Genomic DNA, 12,610 nt, shown 5'->3' on the forward strand with positions numbered 1-12,610 from the left:
ACGGGCAGGGAACGGGCAGGAACGGGAGGGAACGGGCAGAGAACGGGCAGAGAACGGGAGGGAATGGGCAGGAACGGGAGGGAACGGGCAGGGAACGGGCAGGGAACGGGCAGGGAACATGAGGGAACGGGAGGGAACAAGAAGGGACCCGCGCCCGGGCGGAAGCGATGGTTCCTGCACAGCTTCAGGCTGCGCGGTGTCATGGCCACCCGTTAACCAATCAGAAAAGGGATCCAGGCATAGATCCCGCCCCTGGTAGCGTTCTGACCAATCAACGCACGCAGACGGGCGGTGCGAGGCGCCTGCGCTGAAGCCCCCGCGGGGTGCGGGCAGAGCGGAGGGGACTCATGGCGCTGCGGAGGGCGCTGAGCGCGGCGGGGCGCAGGTTGGGACCCCGGGGGGGGGGTCAAAGAGGGGTGCAGGGAGCTCGGGGTACCGGGGGGGGGGGGGGGGCACGGGCAGTGCGGGTGTCTCCTTGTAGCAGGGGTGCACAGGGAGAGGGGGGTGCCCCCAGTGCCTCTGGGAGGATGCACCCCAAAACAAGGGGGTGAGGGTGCACGGAGGGGGCTGCACCTTTAGGACGAGCTGTGGGGGGAGAGGGGGTGCACCCCTGCATTCTGCTGCCTGCCCCGGGCACGCTGGGGTGCACCCTGCACCCCTGGCTTCTGGGGGGGCAGAGGGAAGGGTTTGCGCTCAGGGTCCGGTGGGAGCCCCCTTGGGTCTGTGGGGTGCGCAGGGTCTTGGCCGGGGGTGGATGTGCGCGGTGTGGTTGGGTACCCCTGCCCCCCCTCTGTCCCGTAGGGGGGGTGTGCATGGGGTGACCCCTCCTCTGTGCCGTCCGGGGGGTGTGCATGGGGTGCCCCCCACCCCTGTACCCCCTCTGTCCCGTAGGGGGGGTGTGCATGGGGTGACCCCTCTTCTGTCCCGTAGGGGGGGTGTGCATGGGGTGCTCCCCCCTCTGTCCCGTACGGGGGTGTGCATGGGGTGACCCCTCCTCTGTCCCGTCCGGGGGGTGTGCATGGGGTGCCCCCCCTCCTCTGTCCCGTCCGGGGGGTGTGCATGGGGTCCCCCCCTCCCGCACCCCTCTCCGTGCTGCCTGCCCTGCCGCAGGTGTGCTCAGCGCCTCTGCTCCTCGGCCTGGGGTGACACCATCTTCGCCGTGTCGTCGGGGCACGGCCGGTGCGGGGTGGCCGTGATCCGGACCAGCGGCCCCGGCAGCCGCGGGGCCCTGCAGAGCCTCACGGGGCGGCCCCCGCTGCCCCCGCCCCGGGTCCTGGCCCTGCGGCGCATCCGGGACCCCGGCACCGGGGAGACCCTCGACCGTGGCCTCGTTGTCTGGTTCCAAGGTGCGCAGAGCATCGGGGCTCGGTGCCTGGGGGGGCCCAGGGCGCATGTGGGGTCTCAGGGCTTAGTGGGGGGATCGGTGCCTGGGGGGGGGGTTGGTGCCCAGCACTGCCAGGGCTCAGCCCCGTTTGGTTTCCCCAGCACCATGTAGAGGGCTGAACGCAGATGCCAATGGGGATGGTCCTGGTGACCCCTTTGCATCAATCCTATGTAGAATCATAGAATAGTCAGGGTTGGGAAGGACCTCAAGATCATCCAGTTCCAACCCCCCTGCCATGGGCAGGGACACCTCACACTAAACCATGGCACCCAAGGCTTCATCCAACCTGGCCTTGAACACTGTCAGGGATGGAGCATTCACAACCTCCCTGGGCTGGTTACTGGGGGGTGGGGGGTTCTCCCTTGAGCCCCCCCAAAATCCCCTGTGAGGTTAAAGCACACCATGGGACAGGAGGGGATGGGGTGCATCAGAGCCCACCCAAGCATCATCCCTACACAGGACCACAGAGCTTCACTGGGGAGGACTGTGCTGAGCTGCACGTGCACGGGGGGCCGGCAGTGGTGAGCGGGGTGCTGCGGGCGCTGGGTGAGGCTCCCCCCATCCATCCTGTCCCTGCTGTCCCCTCGGGGGGGGTACCCCCATCTCGGGGCTCACCATGGGGCCGGCAGGGACCCTGCCCGGCCTGCGTCCTGCCGAGCCCGGGGAGTTCACGCGCCGAGCGTTCCGGCGTGGGAAGCTGGACCTGACGGCGGCCGAGGGGCTGGGGGACCTCATCCGTGCCGAGACCGAGGCGCAGCGGAGGCAGGCGCTGAGGCAGATGGAGGGGGAGCTGGGCCGGCTCTACCAGCGCTGGAGCGAGACCCTCACCCAGGTACAGGTGTTGGGTTAGGGTTAGGGTCCCATCCGCCTGCCTGCATCCCGCAGTGAGGACATGGTGCTGGGCTGTCCCCACCGAGCAACCTCTTCCCTGCTCCGCAGGCTCTCGCCCACCTTGAAGCCTATATTGACTTCAGTGAGGATGACAACGTGGAGGAAGAGGTCTTGTCCCAAGGTGAGGAGTCGCAGGGAACAGGGCAGGGGCTGGGACTCCCCATCCATGTTCTTCCCAATGTGATTCCTGGTCTCTCCCTGCAGTGGATGCCACCGTGCGGGCGCTGGAGCAGGAGATTGGCTCTCACCTCCAGGATGGGCGCCGGGGGGAGCTTCTGCGGGGGGGCGTCCACGCTGTCATCGCCGGCCCCCCCAATGTGGGCAAGAGCAGCCTACTCAACCTGCTGTGTGAGTGGGGTGCGGGGGGCGAGGGTCCCCCTTTATGGGGACAGCAGCTATTCCAGGGGTCCCCATTCCAGGGGGGCCTGGGGAGGGTTCCCTGCTGTCACCCCCTGAGCCCTGCACCGTGTGTGTGTCCTCAGGCCAGCGTCCGGCAGCCATCGTGTCACCGGTGGCAGGGACAACACGGGACGTGGTGGAGGTGGCCCTGAACGTTGGTGGTTACCCACTGGTGCTGAGCGACACAGCCGGGCTCCGCGATGCCACCGACCCCGTGGAGCAGGAGGGGGTCAGCCGTGCTCGGGACCGGTGAGGATGGGGGCGTCCGGGCTGGGGGTGGCTCCGAGGGGGCAGGATATGGCCCCTTGCTCTACCCTGTTCCTGTGTCCCCCTCTCAGGCTGCAGGAAGCAGACCTGGTGCTGGCTGTGCTGGACGCCGCGGCTGTGCCCACCGAGCCGGTGGGGCTGGGGGCTGCGCTGGGGTCCCTGCAGCCTCCCCCTTCCACCCCCTGCATCCTGGTGCTCAACAAGGCCGATCTCCTGAAGGGAAACGGGGGGTCCCTGCGTGCTGCCTGCGCCCAAGGACACCCCCTGCCCCCCATCACCTTCCTCTCCTGCAAGACGGGCGAGGGGCTCGACCACCTCCTGGCACTGCTGGCACAGGAGCTGGCGCGGCTGTGAGTATATGGGGTACGCGGGGGGCCCCCCCCACCCCACCCGGCTCCGGTGGGTGCTCCAATCCCTTTATCCTCCTGCCCAAGGTGTGGAGACCCCCTCTCGGGCTCGCCCAGCCTGACCCAGGGCCGGCACAGCCTCCACCTGCGCCAGTGCATGGCAGCACTGGTGCAGTACAGCCAGGAGCGCCGGAGCGACCTGGGGCTGGCAGCTGAGCGGCTGCGGCTGGCACGGAGGCACCTGGGCAGCATCACCGGGCACGTGAGCACCGAGGACGTCCTCGACATCATCTTCAGGGACTTCTGTGTTGGCAAGTGAGGAGCACGACATGGGGGTCCCTGGCTGCGGTGCTGCCGGCTCCGGTGCCGCCGGCGTGGAGGACCTGCGCTCTGTTGAGCTCCAGGCTGGCATTAAACCATGGTGCCTTTTGTGGCTCTGGCGTCCTTCCCCATCCCTTGTCCCTGGTGGCTGCGGAGCTCGGCGTTCCCATGCCGGGCTCTGGCGTTTTCCTGGCTGGGGGGAGCGCATCCCGAGCCCCAGACATGGAAAAACACACTGGGAGAGGCTGCGTTTCCTGGCCAGGAGGATAAACAAGGAGCTGGAGTGGCTGGAAGGGAAAAGCCACCTCAGGCTTCCCCCCTGGGGCATCACAGCATGGCAAATGTGGGGCTTGGCATCCTGGTGGGGTCCATCCCTGCCCCCCAAGTACCCCCCAGCCCTGGGAATCAGCGAAGGAATCCGGGACACCCCTGGGTTCAGCTCCAGCTCTTGCACCCAGGTGGTAGCTTTGGGCTCTGCAAAGATGGGGTGCTCCTTGGGGTCCCCCTGTGCTCCCACCCCCTCCTCTGGGGCTCCTGAGCTCTGCAAGTGCCTCCTGCTACCAGTTTATTTGTAGTGGAGCTCCAGGGGATCCTCTGGCAGCGAGCAGGTCCCAGCAGTTGGGACATGGGGGGAGCCCCTCCAGCACCCCAGTTCCCACACTGGTGCTGTCCCCATCCTTGGGCAGCGGAACAGAGCAGGAGCATGTTGCTGCCCGTATCCCAGGATGGATCTTGTTTGGGGGATCCACGTGGGACTTTGGGGGGCCGAATGTGAGCTGGGGGTGCTGGCTGGGGATGGAGATGGGAATGGGCCCTGCTGGGAGCTGTGTGTGCTGGCAGGGGATGGCGTGCGGGCATCCCGGCCGGCAGGAAAGGCTCTTTCAACAGGAAGGAGATGGAAGCAGGGCCATAAATCAGCGAGTGGCAGGCGGAGATTCCTCAGGGCCCCACTGTGGCCTGGGGGAGCCAGGGGGCTCTGGGGCAGGATGAGGCTGCCAAGAGCTTCCCGTCCGCTCGGCCTTGCACGCTTCCCGCCCCATAGGGGAATGTGGAGCCGGGACGGGATGTTCCCACTCCCCATCCTGGCCATGGCCTCTGCATCCCGCTCGCAGGCATCCAGGCACTGTGTGGTGAGCAGCATCGGTGCTCAGGGCTGGCTCTATTTACAGCTGCCAAGTACATGCAGGGGGAGGTGAGAATGTGGGATGGGATGAGCACAGGGACACAGGGAAAGGTGGCCCCAGCTCCCACTGCACTGGGGTTGGGATGGCCAAGGGCTTCCTGCTCACTCCCGGCCAGGATTTGCCATCTGTGCTGCGGGAAGCGCTGCCTGGGCTGGTCCCGGAGCCCCTCACTGCTGCGATCCATGTGCTGCTCTGCTGTTAGCCGCTGCGGAGAGAGCAGGATCAGACCCTAGTGCTGCTCCCCCCCCAGTATCTCCCCAGTTCAGTGAGGTCCCGCACCAGTCCCCTCACCTGGGGATCTTGAGGGTGGACGTGTACTGCTCCATGATCTTCTGCACCGAGCGCTGGATCTCCTCCGTGTTGATCTTGCCTGGTGGGATGGAGCAGCCCTGAGCCAGGCTGGGTACCAGGAGGGAGGGGGGCCCCCCACAGCATCACCCCCCCACAACTCACCCATATTCCCAAAGATACCCTGGTTCCGCAGAGCATCCACAAGGCTGCTTGTGCTGGCAAAGGGTCCCGGCCGCACCCGGGAGCCTGTGATGTCAAAGAAGGTGTCCATCTGTGGAGGAGAGCGGATGGAGGCCATCAGTGCTGTCCCTGCTGCCACAGCACCCTGGGGTGAAGGGGACCTGAGGGTGCTGGAGGCCATCAGTGCTGTCCCTGCTGCCACAGCACCCTGGGGTGAAGGGGACCTGAGGGTGCTGGAGGCCATCAGTGCTGTCCCTGCTGCCACAGCACCCTGGGGTGAAGGGGACCTGAGGGTGCTGCAGCCTCTTGTGGCTGTGCAGGGAGAAAGGTGGACACACACACAGCAAAGACCCCTGGTGCCAGGGATGTCCCCAGCATCCTCACCTTGGCACCCATGCAGATGCTGAGCTGGTCCTTGAAGTACCAAGCCTGTGCGGCCGCTTTGCTCTTCTCCTCCAGCTCCTTGCTGAGCTGCTCCTTCTCTGCCAGCAGCTTCTTCTTCTCCTCCTGCCCTTCCTTGAGCTGCTTCTCGCTGCCCTGCAGCCGCTTCTCCAGCTCCTGCTTCTCCCTGGAGCAGTTCTGCTGGCACAGGCTCAGGCTCACCTTGCACACGCTCTTCCCCACGTAGTTGGTGTCCCGGTCCTGCTGCCAGAGGAACAGCCTCTCCGTGTGCTGTGTCAGCCAGTTGAGCTGGTCGTGGACCGCGGTGCAGCTGTAGGGGCTGAGCATCTCCTTGATGTGCTGGAAGGAGTACCTGACCTCGGACCTCAGGGTGCTGCACTCCTGCTTACGCAGCTCCAGGTTGTGCTGGGTGGACTCCAGGAGGCTCTGGCTGCTGCGCAGCTCCTGTTGGCAGCTCTCCTGCTCTGCTGTGGCTTTACTCAGCAGAGCCCCCTCTTTGCGGCAGTTCTCCTCCTGCTCCTTCCTGGCCTGGGCTGCCTGGTCCAGCTGGCTCCTCAGCAGCACCTTATCGGCTGTAGAGGGGGATGTGTGGGGTTGGGGTGTGTGGGTCTTCCCCTCCCTGCCCCCCATCCCACCCCACACCTCGGGGGAACACCCATGGGTGCTGTTGTCCTGCAGTGGGTCCCTAAGGGGTGTAGGGGGTACCCAGGGTGGGGGGGTTCCTTACTGCTGCAGCTGGCGTTGATGAGGCCGATAGTCATGTGGCACTCATCCAGCTTCGTCTTCTGGTAGAAGATGATCTTCATCATCTCCTGCAGCTGAAGAAGGGTGAGGAAGAGGAGGGTCGGTTAAAACACATCCCCCAGCCTGCCCAGTGCCTCCCCCTCCCCAGGCACTGCTGAGAGCACTGGGAGCTGCTGGGGCTGGGGAGGATGAGGAAGAGAAGGAAGAGGATGAGGAGCAGGATGAGGGTGAGGAGGGCTGCAAGGTTGGAACCCCCCCTAGAGCAGCAGCTGAGACCCCCCCGGAGACTTGTGGAGGGCAATTCGGCATCACCAGAGGCTCTGCCCCATCACCCTGCCGTCCATCCCTGCTGAAGCCTGTGGGTCCTCGGGTGGCGCTGCTCCTGGTACCCACCGGGGGGCTTTGCCATAGGGATGTGTGCTCACCTTGGGGATGGGGTTGGGAGTCTGGGAGCTGTTGCACTTCTCCAGCTCCCGTTGCACCTTCTGGGCGAGGGTCTGCAGGTTCTGCTTCTCCTTGAGGGTGGCATTGAGCGTGCGGGTCAGGTTGATGTTCCTTTCGCCCAGGGTGATGATCTTGCTGTAGCGATCCTGGAGCTGCTCCTCCAACAGCCGGAGGTGCGTGTCGGTGCCCGCCTGTGCGTTGCCGTACACCATGAACAGCACCAGCCCCAGGATGATGAGGAACTGGATGAGGGAGGTGAAGAGGAAGATGTACTTCATGTAAAACCCACAGTCCCGCTTGGGCATCACTTCCTTGGCCTCCACACCGAACTTGGCCATGGGGTAGCTGCTCTTCTCCATCCCACCGGTGCTCTGCGCACCCCGAGCCTGGGGCAGTCTGGTTTATGCCAAGCCGGGGAGGAGCCTTCTCCCGATGCCGTGTTTATATTGCTCCAGTGAATATTTCCTTCTGCCGGGCTCCTTCCTGCCTCTCCGGATGCTCCCGACCGGCCACGTTATCACGATGCAGCTTCTGTTTGCGAGAGGACAATTGTTGCTGTTGCTAACGGGCAGGGACCAGTTCTTGTCCCAGAATAGCCGTCACCATGGCTGGGATGCCCCTGGATGAGTCCCCAGGGTAGGCAGGGTGGGATGCGGCTGCCAGCACTTGCTGGTGGGGTGATGGAGGAGGATCCTGCTCTGGGTTGGTCCTGGTGCTGTGTCCTTGTGGATGGTGGCACATGGATCACCGCTGGGTTGGTGGCACACGGGGGCTGATGCTCTGTGTCCTCTCCTGCACCTCACAGGGAAGGATGGGGCCAGGCCCGGATCGCAGGTAGGGTGGCCCTAGGCTGGGGTGGGAACCTGTGGCAGGGGCACCCATGGGTGCTGTCACACTGTAGAGCCACCATCCAGCTCCTGATCCCGATCCCTGCGCAGGGACATCTGTGCTGGGCAGAGCAGTGGATGGAGGGGAGCAAGGTTCAAATCCAGACCTGTCCATGCCCTTGGGCACAGCCAGATGTGCAGACTGCTGAGCCAAGCTCCGTGTGGGGCACTGGTGGCCCTGGCCCCATGTGAGGATAAACCCCCACAGCTGCCACAGTGACTTAGACCAGCTGAGCATGAATGGAAAGAGCCATAGGGTTGGAGCTGTCTCCTCTGTCCTATTCCAAACCTGGGGTGCCCCCACCAAGCTGAGGGGAGAGCCTGTGGTGCGGGCTGGCTTGGGGACATTGAGGGGGGGAAAAGGGGTGGCAGTGGGCACAGGCAGCACTGGGTGCCTGTCCAACCCTCAGCACCCACAACCACAGGTGAGGGGTCCGGGTTGAGCTGGACCATGGTGGGGTCCCAGCCATGGGCATTTCCAGCCTGTGCCCACCCCCAGGGCGCTGGGATGTGCCCAGACCCCCCCGGCTCGGCAGGATGCTTGGCCAGGGCTGTGCCGGCGCTGACCCCGAGCCGCTCACTGCTTCCTGCCTCCCGGCTGCACCGCGCTCCTTGGGGACCGGGAAGTGTCTGGGATGGCCGGGATGGTGTCAGGCCTGGATCCATTCACGGCTACTGCTGTTTCCTTCCTGAGCTGCAAATAACGGTGAGTCACCCCCTGCCCCCCCCGCTCCCACTGCCGGGGCTCGGCCGGACCCCCAGCACCATGGCCGGTTGGATGCTCCAGCATCATCCCAAGGACTCCCATAGCCTCCTGGGCTCACCAGTGACCCCCAATGGGCACCCACCATCCCCTGGCGCTGCAGACCCTCCCTCTGCCCCATTTCCCTATTAGTTCTCCATTATCATTAACCCTCCCCATTGGAAATGATGGGAATGGCTGCGCTTGCTTGTCCTCCCCATCCCAAATCACTGCGGGGCTGAGGTTCTTTGGCACTGCCGGATCCCGGGTGCGGGAATGGGGCTGGTGCCTCAATCGCAGGCTCTGCAGCCCTTCCCTGGAAAGCCGGGGGGCACAGGGGTGATGTCCCATGGGAAGTGCAGCAGGAGGAGGCCGGATGCCTGCGTTCAGCCTGCCTGCCCTCTGCACAGGATATGGTGGCGGCGGCAGCAGGAAAATCGGCAACTTTCCTGGAAACCTTCTTCAAAGCAGACCAAAGATCCTGGGAATGTTCCCCCATTCCCACCTCCTTGTGTCACCGGCAGGGGACTCCCAGTGTGACTCTGGGGTCCCCTGTAGCACCAGTGGTGGCAGAGCCCAGTTAAAGCCCTGGGGTGTGTGTGGTGCTTGAGCAGGGCCTGGGGAGAGCATCTCAGGGAGCAGAGCAGCCTTTATTGCCCAAACCCCTGCCCAATCTTCCCAGTTTCTGGAATGCATTGAGAACATAGAGTTAAACCCTGGAGCTGATTAAAGCAGCTCCAAGGAGTCAGTGGTTGAGCTAAAGCTCTGTGCAAAAAGCTGGGTGATCCCATGCTCCGGTCCTGGTACTGGGACACACAACAGGATCAGGATGTGCGGTGGCACTGGGACATGGTGGCATCGAGACACACAACAGCTTCAGGACAGGCAGCTGGATCAGGATGTGGTGGCTTCGGGAGACGGTGGGATCACCATGACATATGGCAGGCAGCTGGATCAGGATAGATGGCTGGATCGGGACACACGGTGGGGTCAGGACACACAGTGACCACCCCCCCACCCCACTTCATCTGGATGCGCTGGTGCTGGTCAGAAGTGGCCGGGGCTGAGCGGCTGCTGGGTCCCAGTGCTAAAGGCTGCTGTGAGACCGGCAGTGATGGGCTCAGCGGGTGGGGGGCCCCAGCCCCAAACCCCCATCAGGGAGGGGGTCTGGGGGCTGCGGCACTTCAGCCCTTCCTGCAGGAGAGGGGAGGGAGGTGAGTGAGTCCCTGCTCCCCCCGAGACACGGCTGCTATTGGCACATCCCGGAGGGTGAATCCCCCCCCGGGCTGCGTGTCCTCCCCCCAGCCATGCAGGAATACCGGGGCTGGGGGCACCTGCGCCCGGTCGCTCGGGTCCTCCCCTGCCGCCGCAGAGCATCCACCTGGGCCGCGTAGTCCCTCCTGCAGGGACACGGAGCCGCGTATAGGGTCAGGCTGGTTGGGGGTGATGGGATGCACTGAGGTCCCCCATGCTGGGGAACAGGGACCTTACAGCGCAGCCTCGAGGTCTCTGTGCCGCGCCTCGCAGCGCTCCCTGCGTGCCCGCAGCGCTCGCTGCTGCTCCATCGCCTGCTCCAGCTGCTGCCGCAGCCCCAGCGCCCGCTCCTCTCCCCGCACCAGCTCCCCTGCGATGGGGACAGCACCGTCACCGGAACACGCTTTGTCCCCAGTGGTGTGTGAGGGGGGACCTGTGCCCCCCGTTCCCATCGGACATCGCTCACCTTCCAGAGCTGCTTTGCCACGGGCCAGCTCATCCCGCTCCCGCTGCAGGGCCAGTACCTCGTGCCCCAGCGCTGTCACATTGGCCACCAGTCGGGCCTGGGGACAAGGGTGGGCAGTGTCCTGCCCCTTCTCACCACCACCCCATGTCCCCAGGCGGTCCCCATGCTCCCTGGGAGCCGTGTTTGTTGAAGGAGTAGGGATGAGGGTGTGGGGAAATCCCTCTTCCCTGTGGGGATGGCTCTGCCTGAGCCTGGGGAGGATGCTGGAGCACACAGAGCCAGGTCCCCATGGATGGCATCCCTGGGAGGGGACAGGGCTCCCCAGTGCCCAGCCCGGCGCCAGCCCTGGGAAGCGGGAGCACTTTTCCAGCCTCTCTGGTCCATTGTTCAGCCGGATGAACCCGGAGGGCGGTGGGACCGGCTCTTCCTCCGGGCTGTGGCCACAGCTCTGGGGCCAGGCCCTTTCCCAGCTGAAGCTGCAGCTAAAAATACCTGGGAGCAGAGGAATGGCAGCTCCGCACTGGCTCCTTGGGACGGGGTAATTATACATACACGGAGCAGCTCGGCCACAGCTCAGAATAGCTGCCCCAGAGCAGGCACAGGCACATGGGCAGGGGCATGGCAGCACTGGGGCTGTGCTCAGGGACTGGGACCTACCAGGGCTCCCCTTTTGGGGTGTTCCGTGCATGAATGTGGCTGCACACCCTGGGGTGCTGCTGGTCCTTCATCCCAGGGCTGAATCTCCTCTTGCCTGGCTCATCTTTCCACCTTGCAGCATCCTTCCCATCAATGCTGGCGCTTCCCATGCGCTGGGGTGAACTCCCTCCCAAGGGATGAAGCATCACCCTGCTCTTGAGCCCAGAACCCCCCTCTCCACCCCATGACCACTCACCCCATGCATGCAGGTGGCTGAGGACCCTCCTGTCCCCATTCCCAGCAGCACCTACCGCCCACTCCCTGCAGGACACCAGGCTGCCATTGATCTTCTTGCTGTCCCCATGGGCCTGGGCGAGCTCCCTGCGCAGCGCATCCTGCACCCGCTGCATCCGTGCTCGCTCCTGCTCCAGCTCGGCCACAGCATTCCCAAGCTCCCGGCTCTCGTTGGCCGCCCGCTCCCGGCAGCCCCGCAGCTTTCCCAGTGCCTCGGAGCGCCAAACCATCACCGCCACCGCCACCGTCACCGCTGCCACCAGCACCAGCAGCGCCGCACACAGCGCCAGCACCTTCAGCGTGGCTCTGGGCACTGCCGGGTCCATGCCGGATGGGGAGCAGGGACCGTGTGCCCGCTGCAGCTGTGCCTGCCTGCACTGTGCCGGTGTCCCCAGCCCAGGTCGCTGCCTGTGTTGCTGTAATTGTGGTGTGTGGGTTGTTCTCCCCAAGCATCACTTTGGGCTGTGGTTCCTCACAGGTCACAGCCCAGAATAGCTCTTGTTTGTGCTGGAGGATGCTCTGTCCCTGTGCCCAGCCCTGGGACACAGCAGCAGGGATGCAGCTGGGGTCCAGTTGGGGATGCTAAGGGGCTGCCACAGCACCCTCTGGACCCCAGTGCAGCAGAGATGCGGCTTTGGTTCCCCACGAGGTTCTGGAGCAACAGAACGCTGGATTATCACAGTGGTTTATTGGTACTTGGTTAAAGGTCACTCAACTCCCTGCCCGTGGCAGAGGTTGGAACTGGATGAGCTTTAAGGTGCTTTCTAACCCAAACTATTCTATGACTCTGTGATTCTATAGCTAGAGTAGCTCTGGACAGCGCTGCCATGTCCCCCCTCCCCCTGGACACAGCTCTTAGTGTCTGGAGGTTCATCACTCCATGGTGAGCAGATGGGACAATCAGTGGCATCCATGTTCCTCACAGGAGGAGCATCTTGGTGAGGAGGAGAACCAGGAGGCCAAGGGATGCATCCGAAGGCCTGGTCCCATCTGAGTACAGGCTCCTCATGGCCTGGAGCTGCTGCTGCAGGAGCTGGTTCTGCTGCTGGAGCTGGTCCCTGGAGGGGACACACACACAGGGACAGTCAGTGACAGAGTGTGGGGCTGGGGGGACAGGGGGGGATGTGGGGCTCACCTGCTGCTCTGCAGGTCCTCGAGCTGCTGCTGCTGGTCTGCCACCGCTGCCTGCAGTGCCTTGTTCTCCCCTGCAGGGAGCGAAGGCAGCAGGGACAGGGTGACCCAGGGGATGGGATCAGGGTGACCCAGGGGATGGGATCAGGGTGTTCCAGGGGATGGGATCAGGGTGACCCAGGGGATGGAGTGAGAGTGACCCAGGGGATGGAGTGAGAGTGACCCAGGGGATGGGATCAGGGTGACCCAGGGGATGGGATCAGGGTGACCCAGGGGATGGGATCAGGGTGTCCCAGGGATGGGGTTAGAGTTACCCAGGGGATGGGGTGAGGGTGTCTCAGAGCAC

At 64.5% G+C, this 12,610-nt stretch overlaps 3 protein-coding genes across 5 annotated transcripts; 1 reads left to right on the top strand and 2 right to left on the bottom strand.

The window, feature by feature from the left end:
- Nucleotides 1-325: 325 nt before the first annotated feature.
- Nucleotides 326-3,732, top strand: GTPBP3 (GTP binding protein 3, mitochondrial). 2 transcript variants are annotated; one of them, XM_034070828.1, is made up of 9 exons: nt 326-385; nt 1,111-1,346; nt 1,844-1,930; nt 2,014-2,222; nt 2,324-2,396; nt 2,480-2,623; nt 2,758-2,923; nt 3,013-3,291; nt 3,376-3,732. In XM_034070828.1, exons 1-9 carry the CDS (start codon nt 348-350, stop codon nt 3,605-3,607), a joined length of 1,464 nt encoding a protein of 487 aa, XP_033926719.1. In that variant the 5' UTR covers nt 326-347; the 3' UTR covers nt 3,608-3,732. The 2 variants fall into 2 exon arrangements, with proteins under 2 accessions (XP_033926719.1, XP_033926720.1); XM_034070829.1 differs by having other exon boundaries at nt 2,014-2,216.
- A 1,005-nt stretch (nt 3,733-4,737) lies between these two features.
- Nucleotides 4,738-7,280, bottom strand: PLVAP (plasmalemma vesicle associated protein). 2 transcript variants are annotated; one of them, XM_005139760.3, is made up of 6 exons: nt 6,836-7,280; nt 6,394-6,484; nt 5,649-6,238; nt 5,247-5,355; nt 5,085-5,163; nt 4,738-4,998 (listed from the first exon to the last, which is right to left on the bottom strand). In XM_005139760.3, exons 1-6 carry the CDS (start codon nt 7,211-7,213, stop codon nt 4,992-4,994), a joined length of 1,254 nt encoding a protein of 417 aa, XP_005139817.1. In that variant the 5' UTR covers nt 7,214-7,280; the 3' UTR covers nt 4,738-4,991. The 2 variants fall into 2 exon arrangements, with proteins under 2 accessions (XP_005139817.1, XP_030899766.1); XM_031043906.2 differs by having other exon boundaries at nt 5,265-5,355; nt 6,836-7,213.
- Nucleotides 7,281-9,970: 2,690 nt separating this feature from the next.
- LOC117437223 (uncharacterized) lies at nt 9,971-11,459 on the bottom strand. The gene is made up of 3 exons (XM_034070908.1): nt 11,096-11,459; nt 10,204-10,695; nt 9,971-10,107 (listed from the first exon to the last, which is right to left on the bottom strand). Exons 1-3 carry the CDS (start codon nt 11,457-11,459, stop codon nt 9,971-9,973), a joined length of 993 nt encoding a protein of 330 aa, XP_033926799.1.
- Nucleotides 11,460-12,610: the final 1,151 nt, after the last annotated feature.

This window comes from Melopsittacus undulatus, chromosome 19, assembly GCF_012275295.1.
Source record: "Melopsittacus undulatus isolate bMelUnd1 chromosome 19, bMelUnd1.mat.Z, whole genome shotgun sequence".
In the NCBI taxonomy this organism is placed as follows: domain Eukaryota; kingdom Metazoa; phylum Chordata; class Aves; order Psittaciformes; family Psittaculidae; genus Melopsittacus; species Melopsittacus undulatus.

What these genes read in the sequence shown, in the direction of transcription:
- LOC117437223 (XM_034070908.1), bottom strand. Translation starts at nt 11,459, where the DNA reads ATGGACCCGGCAGTGCCCAGAGCCACGCTGAAGGTGCTGGCGCTGTGT. An exon ending in CAGCCACCTGCATGCATGGG is followed by an intron (nt 10,696 to 11,095) that starts GTGAGTGGTCAT and finishes CTCTGCTCCCAG; the next exon opens with GTATTTTTAGCTGCAGCTTC. An exon ending in TGGCAAAGCAGCTCTGGAAG is followed by an intron (nt 10,108 to 10,203) that starts GTGAGCGATGTC and finishes TCCCCATCGCAG; the next exon opens with GGGAGCTGGTGCGGGGAGAG.
- GTPBP3 (XM_034070828.1), top strand. Translation starts at nt 348, where the DNA reads ATGGCGCTGCGGAGGGCGCTGAGCGCGGCGGGGCGCAG. An exon ending in CGGGGTGCTGCGGGCGCTGG is followed by an intron (nt 1,931 to 2,013) that starts GTGAGGCTCCCC and finishes TGGGGCCGGCAG; the next exon opens with GGACCCTGCCCGGCCTGCGT. An exon ending in GGAAGAGGTCTTGTCCCAAG is followed by an intron (nt 2,397 to 2,479) that starts GTGAGGAGTCGC and finishes CTCTCCCTGCAG; the next exon opens with TGGATGCCACCGTGCGGGCG.
- PLVAP (XM_005139760.3), bottom strand. Translation starts at nt 7,213, where the DNA reads ATGGAGAAGAGCAGCTACCCCATGGCCAAGTTCGGTGTGGAGGCCAAG. An exon ending in CTCCCAACCCCATCCCCAAG is followed by an intron (nt 6,485 to 6,835) that starts GTGAGCACACAT and finishes ACCCTTCTTCAG; the next exon opens with CTGCAGGAGATGATGAAGAT. An exon ending in CATCAACGCCAGCTGCAGCA is followed by an intron (nt 6,239 to 6,393) that starts GTAAGGAACCCC and finishes CCCCCTCTACAG; the next exon opens with CCGATAAGGTGCTGCTGAGG.